Source organism: Frieseomelitta varia, unplaced genomic scaffold (assembly GCF_011392965.1).
Source record: "Frieseomelitta varia isolate USP_RPSP 00005682 unplaced genomic scaffold, Fvar_1.2 scaffold_567, whole genome shotgun sequence".
Classification (NCBI taxonomy): domain Eukaryota; kingdom Metazoa; phylum Arthropoda; class Insecta; order Hymenoptera; family Apidae; genus Frieseomelitta; species Frieseomelitta varia.
The window spans coordinates 249,097-259,544 of NW_025110331.1; the positions used below are offsets into that span (position 1 = coordinate 249,097).

General features: G+C 36.0%; 1 protein-coding gene and 1 long non-coding RNA gene across 2 annotated transcripts in view; one reads left to right on the plus strand and one right to left on the minus strand.

Annotated features, from left to right (window-relative positions):
• LOC122534025 (synaptic vesicle glycoprotein 2A-like) overlaps window positions 1-8,752 on the minus strand; it is a 24,073-nt gene extending 15,321 nt beyond the window's left edge. Inside the window, exon 1 of the mRNA XM_043664286.1 lies at window positions 8,477-8,752. Coding sequence (XP_043520221.1) covers window positions 8,477-8,510 — 34 coding nt within the window. The 5' untranslated portion in view covers window positions 8,511-8,752. The remainder of the gene's footprint in view (window positions 1-8,476) is intronic.
• Window positions 5,817-10,119, plus strand: LOC122534029. Its single transcript, XR_006307822.1, has 2 exons — window positions 5,817-6,277; window positions 9,094-10,119. It is a non-coding gene; the product is annotated as an uncharacterized LOC122534029 (long non-coding RNA).
• Window positions 10,120-10,448: the final 329 nt, after the last annotated feature.

Below are 10,448 nucleotides of genomic sequence, written 5' to 3' on the forward strand. Positions count from 1 at the left end.
TGTATGTATGTATGTATGTATGTATGTATGTATGTATGTATGTATGTATGTATGTATGTATGTATGTATGTATGTATGTATAATATTTAGAATATCACGGTAGATTGCAAAGATTTTTTCGCATAATACGTATCTACAGGTTTATGGCGCTACGCAACATCGTAGACTTCACATCTCTGTATATCGTAGAATTTGAATGATGGAAACTCGTTTCGGAGCGAGACTGTTCGCCTATTATTGATTCCATCTGAAAGTGTCGAGCAGAAAGAGGGATAAAAATGGTAGAAACCAGTTTGAGCCATGTTGATTCATGCAGAAGGAGAGAGAGAGAAAAAAAGAAAAACAACACGCAGCATAGAACGGAGCATAAGTAACGAATACCCGTGTATTAGATTGTAGGCCAAATCCTCGAGTTTTCTAGCGATAGAAAATTCCATCATAGGACTCGACTCGACTCGATCGATCGCTTCCTTATTCGCTTCTTCGATATACAAGGTGGAAAGAAAAGTTTGTCCGTGGCTATCACAGACGACCATCTACACCTTCGATTTGACGGAGATACATGTAAAGATTTTCCTCCCGCAACATTGATCGTGACGGTGAATTTCAAGGCCAAAAAATTTTTTTTTTCTTGCATTCTAATTCCACTTGTCACAAAGGTAAAACTTTTCCATTCGGTCGCGGCCTAATAGTTCTCTTGGAAAATAACAAAAATGTTTCTTAATCGTTCAAGTCGCTGCGGACGCGTGCGTTCTAACAGCGACTTTATGACTCGCGACTTGTAGCATGTAACGTTTATATTTCGAAAAATGTTAATCATTATATAGTCAGTTTGATCATTTGATTATTTAGACTTACGCCGATACCACTTGACTGTGACAAATCAAATGATCAGTGAAACCTAATATGAAAATTACGTAAAACGGACAATCGCGTCCAGAACCATAAAGTCGCTGTTAGAACCCAAGCGTCCGCAGTGACTCGAACGATTGAGAAACATTTCTGCCATTTTCCAAGAGAACTCTCAAGTGATTCCTCGGAAAAGTTTTCGCGACGAGTAAAAATGCAAAAGAAAAATTTGACTTTGAAATTTGAGGTCAATTTTATGGCAAATTCCTTATACGTATTTCCATCGAATCGAAGTAGCGTAGAATTCGTTCAATGATAGCAAACGGGCAAACTTTTCTTTCCACTTTGTACTTAGAGACACAGGCACATCCGTGGAAATCTGACAAGTGACAAACTATGCGATGAATTTACTACCTGAGAGGCTTGTTTACGCCAATTACGACTTAGGTTGGCGATCATCGATATCGACAAATGTAAAAATAAATGTAAATGTAAATATAAATTAGGCTAATTGAGGGAAGTCCACTTCAGGCTCGCAACTACGGCCTTATCGATCCTGATAAAGACAATTAAACTGATAAACGCAGATAAGCGTCAGTTCGACTACTTGTTCGACGCAAATTCTAACGCTATAATTACGCGTAACGATCTCGCACGATCGTTGTAACGATTTCGAGCAATCGTTCGAGCATCGTGCCTTGTTGCGTACTGTTTGAAGCTGTTCGAATTCAATTTCATTCCGGAGAATAATTTTCCATTTCAATTACAAGTAGTAATATTACTTTCATCAAGCATTAGGTCAAGATACTTAGGTTAGACAAAAGAATAGCATAGTTCAGATAAATATAAGTATAGGGTAAAGCAAAATAGGATACAGAAATATTGAATACATGTGAAATTTAGGATACGTGCAATGTGGAAACCAAAGTCAATTTCAAGGCCAAAGAGGCTGAAATAAACATATACATGCATACAATATTATTTTCATCGTAAATAATAAAAACATTGCGTTATCGAATCACTCTAACTATTTCATTATTTGCATTTTCAAAAATGACACGTTACTACACGTTACTACGTTACTTTGCTCCAAGATCAAGTTGATCATCTTTGAAAATAAATGTGTGTTTTAATTAACTCGTTGGAATAATGAATAACGAACGTCGATTGTCCACTGCATGTGATCATTATGTTGCATTAGAACGAATTGGATTATAACGAACTGCGATTATAACAACGTTTGAACTAACATTTTACAGTGGCATTTGTTTTTGAAATTGTTGAATGAGTAATTGTCGAATAGATAGAGGCAAAATGATATTAAGTAGACTCGCTCGTATCGCTCATTCGAAATTCTAATTTCTGTATACATTTAAGCGTACATTCCATGTATGTACATTCTAGTACAAGGATGTATGTATACTCGAGTATATCAATACACATGTTTAAGTATACGTTATATATACATTAAGTGATGTTGTTCTAACAATTACTACAAGTAACACTTGTTTGAGCACAACGGTGTGTACGTTGTCCGTGAAGTGCCGATAGCTCTCTCGTTGGGGTTTTTATGGAATGCGAATATAGGTTAAACACTTATATCTAACAACTATATATATTTAAGGTTGAATGATGACTGTGTGACTGATGCTGTGTACTGTGTACTGTATGATTGCTGTATGAGATGAGCTGATATCGTGACTGTGTGCCTGTGATTATACAGAGTGTTTCGTAATTTGTGGGACCCACTTCGGTCCAAAAAAGGTCATATAAATATATGTCCTATCTGCCTTCGTTTATGAGATATAATGAATTTTATAAACAGAGCAAACTCTAGTAAGCTAGTTTCACCAGGGATGGTACATTCAATTTTCATTCAATAATCATAATTGGGATGAAGAAAACCCACGTGTTATTGCGCATTCAAGACATCAAGACCAATTTAGTTGAAACGTACGGGCAGGAATAATTTTTAATTGGACCTTTTTTTCTTGATGGGAAACTAACAGGCACAAAGTACGTTGATTTCTCGAGTACGCGTTTACACGAAATATTAGAGGAAGTTCCAAGTCGATATTAGATTATTCGTATGCGGTTTATGCATGATGGAGCTCCGCCGCATTTTAGCCGAGTGGCTAGGCAATTTTTAAATCGACACTTTGCAAATAAATGGATTGGTCGTGGAGGTCCTGTTGCATGGCCTGCTCGTTCTCCGGATTCGAATCCATTAGATTTTCATTTGCGGGGACATTTAAAAATCTATTGTATACGCAACGTCGATTGAACATGCTGAAATACTACGAGATAGTAAATAGAATAGAGCAAGGCTTCCGACAAATTCGAGAAACACCAGAAACGATAGAGAGAGAGAGTAACCAGATCAATGGCAAGACGCGTGCAGGCTTGGTGGTCATTTCGAGCATCTTTTCTAAAAATAATTGAAACAGAAAATTCATTACATCTCATAAACATAAAGACAGATAGGACATATATTTATATGACTTTTTTTCATTATTTTTAGACGTACAATCAGCTCTCGATCTGGGTGCCACAAGTTACGAAACAGCCTGTATAGGCGGTAAGACCCGAGATTCCCTCCATACCTCGGGCAAAGGTGTCTCCTAGAGGCTCTTTCCTTTGTTTTGCTCATGCCGATCTTCTCCATATCCCAGTCCCTTCTTCAATGCAGGAGAAAGTGCAATTAGAAGGGACGACAACAAGGGAAATTGTGAAAGCCGGCATGGTTATTGCCTGGATTTGCCATGGTTGGAGTGAGTTGTGGCTGTCGTAACTGTCCGATTAGCACGTTCTGTTCCAGAACAATACTATTACAAACGTTATCTGTATTAAAATGAATTCCCTTGAACAAATGAATGGCGATTGGATAATTAATTAACCGCGGGTAAGTAACGCGGGAAATTAGCTGGAAAATGATGGAAAAAAACGTTCACGGCGGACAAACGAGGAGCGCATGTACAAACGGGGATTTATTTTGTGGCTGATTGCTATCTCTACGTGCGTGCCAGTTTGTTAAATCGAAACGATGTCAAGAACACGACGACGATGCTAATGCTTTTCGAACAACGATTCCTTATTCGCTCATGCAGAAAGAATTCCACAATTATTTGTCCGAAATTTTGCTTCCCTTTTCTTAATGCACACGTAGCCATCCATTCGTTCTCTTCGAAGGGAACAACATTTGCTTCGTTTCGTTCTTTGCCTTCACTTCGTTCGACGAGTGAAGTCTTCAATATTGATAACTTCAAAATGATAATTTACATTAATTTATCCCGGGATCAGTTGATCGACATCATTTCTTTTCTTCTCGCACCGTCGTTCATAATTCCTGGATTATGATTAGTTTATCTTAGGGATTACGCGTATCGAATGAATTGCGATAATTTCGGTACTTTTTTTGTAAATACGAAGCGCCTAGGTCGTAGAGGTGAACGTATCTTTGAAGAGCGTAAATTCACCCGGAGAAATTCACGAATCTTCCACTCCTGCGTTTAATTGCCAACGAGAAACAATTTATTAGAACTTTTGTTAGAAATTTCTCCAAAGTTTTGAGAAAACTTTGCTCTACTCGGTGCAAATTTCAACAATAATTTCGACAATTTCAATCACCATAAACCACCAAAGTCATTCAAATTTCCTTTCATTTCGTATTCTGTGTACATTTTGTACATATTAGTGAAATGTTCCGATAGCGATGTTTGCAACGCAAAAGAATTAATTTCATGTACATTTCGTCGATTATTTCAATTGACGAGATCAACTTTTTTTATGTCATGAAAATAACAATGTTTAAACAATGTTTCACGAAACGAAGATGAAATATTCTTCGTCCTATAAAAGAATAACAAAATATAGAACGGAAATTAACATCGTCAATTATAATTTTACTTTACTTTTACACATGTATCTACGTATACTATTCTACGTATACTATTATATTGATTACTGAATACTGCGTATTTTACTCGATAAAAAAAAAAAAGTCAATTCATCGCGTACGCTGTTTAATTTTAAATTAAAACGTGACAATAAAGTGGCACGAAGGAAGAAACAAAAATTAAAAACAAGGTAACCTGATGAAACATTGTGACGACCCACGACCCGACGATACCAGCAGCTACAAATTGATAAATTTCACTCTGCAACGATCGAAAAACGACCGAAATCGATTTATCTATCCTATAAGCACGTACAGGTATATCTATTTCTATTTTATTCTTACAGCCTGAATTTTCCTACATTCTTTTATTTAACAAAGTTTCAATCACATCTAGATTTACATGAAACAGCAGATCCTGTACGAATTTTCGTACTTCCATGCGACACCGGTGTCTTTCTTACAGCGATAAAACGCTATAAGACAGACAGACGGCAGGAAGAGTCGAAGAACGTCGATTCTAAATAGAATCTAACTGCTTGTTTACTGAACAATGAGAACAATAGTGTTTGATGAAACGTAGAAACGCGAAATGCAAAACGAACACTTACTGATAATGAACCGCGCATCGGTTCGAGTCTGTTCATTCTAGTTCATTTGCGAATTATTATTGGCGCACTACCGTTACCGTATCACTCGATAACGAGAGTTTATTTGACGATAAAAATCCTGCTCGCTAATAATTCACGCGCAGCGCTACTAGGTATCAACTAATATCTCTCTCTCTCTCTCTCTCTCTCTCTCTCTCTCTCTCTCTCTCTGCAGACAGTTTACGTAGTATTTCTAGCCAGCCAATATTTCTAGTTCGATATTACACGCAAGAGTACGAGTTTCACGACGTTTAACTTGTCGTGCTTGCTCACTCACTCGATCTCTTTTCAGTCTCGACGCGAGAAACTGAGTTTAATCGAATTTAAGAAAAGAGTTTGCCTCGCCCCACAAATTTCAGACGAACTCGAGAAATTCTTTGCGCATAGACTTCTTATACGTATATATATACATATCCGTAAGTTTTATTCAGTTTTTATTGAGTTGAAATTTTTCATGTTACTTTAGCTTGATGAAATTGTGGTAGTGGTTATCATAGATAGTTATATATCGTGGAGTGAATATACATAATGTTTGTATGGAAGGATGAATGTGGCGAGTGTGCATATATAATTGTGGTGTGGTGTGATCTGAGTGTTTGATATATTTCATGGCAGAGAGAAGAAAGAACGAATGAGAGAGATGTATGCGAGAACAATTGAGAGCGGGCATAGTGACGAGAAACAGTTGTGATCGGGAAGATGCAAAGCATGAGAGACGAGATAGAGAGTGAAACAATGAGAGTTAAACATTCCATGTGTTTCGTAATTTATATTAAATCTATCAATAATCAGTGTGTTTGTAATTCGATCCACTAACAGAAATTTCAGACGAATTCAAGAAATTCTTTGCGCATAGACTTCTTACACGTATACCTATGTATCCGTAAGTCTTATTCAGTTTTTATTCAATTGAAATTTTTCATGTTACTTTAGCTTGATCAAATTTTAAACAAATTCAAGAAATCCTTTGCGCATAGATTTATTATACATATATTATATTTATTATATTTATTATTTATTTATTAAACATATATTATTTTATATATGTTTATATGTATATTATATTATATTTATTATTTAGATTTATTATACATATATTATACGTACACTCGTAAATTTTTATTCAGTTGAGATTTTGTGTTACTTTACCTTGGCTTACAAATTTACACGCCGAGACTTTTGCTACTTATTTTTAATGACAAACAATTTCTTCTTTCGTGCTATTGGCTCACTGCCATAAACCGAGGCGAATTTATATAGAATCATTAGTATAATTTGTCTTTGCGATAAAGAAATCGTGTCTCTTACGTTAGTCTTTCTTTATCTTTTTCCTTTTCTTTCCCTCCTTTTCTCTCTCTCTCTTCTTTTTTAAATAAATTAAAATAAACCTTCGACGTGTATAGAGTACAAGTACACGCATACACACACGCGCGCGCGTACATACGTACATTGCATACTGGCAAGTTCATTGCGAATAGATACATACATAGATAATTGTCCACTTTCTTTGTCACTCTATTTTTGCAAATGTTTCTCACCGTCGCAGACAAAACTATAATTACCGCAAGATGTTTCGCTCTTGATCAATACAAATCAAGCGAATGGCAAATGGCAAATTAAAGGTAGTTTGTATAATTCCAGTTCAGTGTCCTTGATATTGCACTCTGTGAAGTGACTGAGATAGGAAATCCCCATCTTCTCATTATACACACACATATCTTTCCATGTGATTCGCTTCAATTCAATTGTTCTCTCTCTCTCTCTTTCTCTCTCTCATTCTAAATCTCGTGTCTGTTATTTACACACTGTGGAAACGCTTCCCTTTAAAAATCCCCTCTTCGTTTCTACGATAATTGTACTTTAATTGTATAACAGTTCGAGCATCGATCGTTACTACCAGTTGCGATGGCTAATCGCAACGCTATTTCATCGTCGTTTCACTTTTTCTTCTTTGTAATATTGATAAATTTCCTAATTATAGTTTATCTTCTCGAGTTTTCAATTGCAATACATACTGCAATATGTTGCGACATACGTATTATAAAACGTGGCAAGTTGTTTCAGATCGATGAACGATAACCAAAGACATCTAAATATGCATATGTATGCACATGTGCTTGGAAATGACAAATAATCTGTCCAAGTTCCCGATAACTAACCGTGGCGAAAAGTAGAAACGAGTCACCGAACGAATCGTAAACTCGTTTTCTTCACGTTCGTGTATTTTGATTGCAGGAAATTAATCAACGTTCGATGGACACTCTGCTTCATCGATAGGCATTTCTTTTTTCTTTTTTTTCTAAATTGAATTACCAGCTGAAATATGAAAGAAATTGAAAAACAATTGTCCAGAGTGTCACAAATGGTACTTAAATGTCACATGTACTACTTGGTTTCTTTTTAGCTCGAAGGCGTTTTCTTTCCTTTTAGCACGTGAGAATGCGTTGTTAAATTGTTATTGATTATGAGAAAGAAAATTCTAGCACGTCATTTTCTTCTCCAAAAAAAAAAGAAAACTTTGTCATTTTCGTAGTAAATGAGCACTGCAATATGTCTCTTTGCGCAATCACTTTACAATTTTGTTCAAAAGAGCACGACAACTACTGTACTGTCGTTTAGCTCCCAAACGTAATTCAAACCATAATTAATTTAATACAGCTGTATGCTGTAAATGTAGGAAAAGTCTCCAAAAAGTTTTCCTCTTCAAAACTAATCGATCGTGGTTCGATTTGTGTCGAATTTGTTAAAAGAGGAAGGACAGAAGAATATTCCACGTTAGTTTGCATAGTTTTTGCTAGAAACCATGAGGCAAGGATTCTAACGATAACTAAGATAAACAGAAATTATGGGGCGAAACGAATTCAGAGAGTAAAATAACCCAACCAATATACGTGTTTCTCAATTTCTAAAATATGACACTTTCTTACCTTTCAAGTAAAGTACAGTGTTTAAACATAGAGCGAAAGCGAAACAATTGTTTAAAAACAATTACTCTGAGTTCTCCTCGATTTCGATGGCGTTGGGTAAAACTAATTGTAAGTTTGAACTAAGGAAGAGAAGACGGTATAATAATTATTCTTACCTGTTCGACTCTCAGTCTCCACCGTGTCAACCATGACGAGATCCCTCAAATTACTTTCACGATAAAATTAAAATTAAAACGATGAAAAAAAAAAAAAAATAAAAACAAGAAGGAAAAAAGAGAAAAATTAACAGCAGTAAGCAGAGTCTTCTTCTTCTTCTTCTTCTTCTTCTTTTCCCTTTTTCAAATCAGGGGCAAGACATATCTGTCATATCTTCTCGTAAAGGATCACTGATTAGGAAGAACTGATCGAACCAACACGATGAACCAACCCTGGAATCTCAACGTTGACTGAGCTTCGAAATTAGAAGAGAGCATCGATATGTCGTTGTCCGAGCTTCCAAAGAAACATCGGGAAAGAGAGACAGAGTGAGAGAGAGAGAGAGAGAGAGAGAGAGAGAAGAAAGAGAGAGACAGAGAGAGATTCAACTGGCACTAGACACATGTGTTGTAAATACATACAAACTTGTGCGAATGCTTGTGAAACTTTTCGCGCAGTGTGACGTGTTGTAGGTCGACGTCATTTTCTTTTCTTTCTTTCTTTCTTTCTTTCTTTCTTTGAAAATCGAAATTTTGGATGTCGGAAAATTTATGGAAATGTGCGCGTACTTTTTCAGTTTCAGAGCATTATTTCTTCACGAACGATGAAGAAATTTTAAACGTTGAGCATAAACGAAAAGCAGGCTCAATCAGGCGATACGGGAGAGAGAAAAAAAGGTTGGGAACCGCTGGTATAATGGATGAAAATTAAATTAGACTATACAGATGTATGTATATATAAAATATACGTATTTATGTAAATTAAAATACAAAAAATTACGTTATTGTATTACGATATTTAAATGGATGGAAAACGAGGTTCGGGAATTATAGAATTAAGTAATGGAATTTTACGGGTGAAATGGGAATTGGAGGTTGAAGGTTAAAGTGGAAAATGGCCGACGATGGAGCCCCTAGAAAGAAAGAACAGAGAGGAATAAAAGTATTTGGAAAAGTCATTTTTAAATTTATTGATTGACGCGCGAGGATTTGGGTTTTAGGTTATCTTTCGTTTTATTTCACGCGGTAAACCTAAACGCAAGGGAAATCGTTTCAACGTACGCAGCTAGTAGAAAACTGTGTTGAACAACTCGAACAGCTCGTTTAATGTTCATTTAATATTCTTAATTCTGGTAGTTAATTAAATGAATTAGAGTGGCCTCCTCGAGAAGAAAGAATGAAACTGTCGTCAGCGATAATTGTCGTTACCGATGTTCCCTTCCTCGTTTTCAACGCACTTGTTTGTCCATTTAACCCTGTGATAATTGGCACAATTGCCGGAATTATGTCGCGTAACAGCCATTTGAAAAAGAAGATACGAATGAGAAGATTATTAATTAGCCGTGGATTAAATCAAGACGTACGCATATACATACGTAGATACATACGCACGTGTTTTCCAAGAAATCCTCGCTCCCTTGCAACCCTATTCTTCTCTCTCAGTTTTATTCGCGTGGATGGCCGTTCACGCTCCAGAATCTCCTACGTTTCTCTCTCATTTCGTCAAATCGAACATTTCCTCATCGTGTTATCGTACTGTATCATTTATATATTCGACATATTTCCATGTCATTTCTTGTACAAATAAATCAATCCCATTTTAACCTGTTTTAACTTGCCTCAATTCGAATTTGAAAACTCGAAGGTTTAAATCAGAAGCTGTGATGAAGCTATGAACTTGCTGTAAAACACAGTACAGCAAGGAATAGAAAAAGAGAAATTTAACATCACTGCTCTCGCCAAATATCTGTGCCCTCTATAGAAAAAAATTGAAGTTCCAATTGTTTAAATAAGAAAATACTCTTTACTAAAAGTCAATTCGAATGTGAAAACTCAAAGGTTTAGGTCAGAAGACGTTAAATTTACATCAGCTTACAGTTTGGTCTACATCTACGTTTCTACGTGCATACGTATAACAGCTATAAACTTGGTA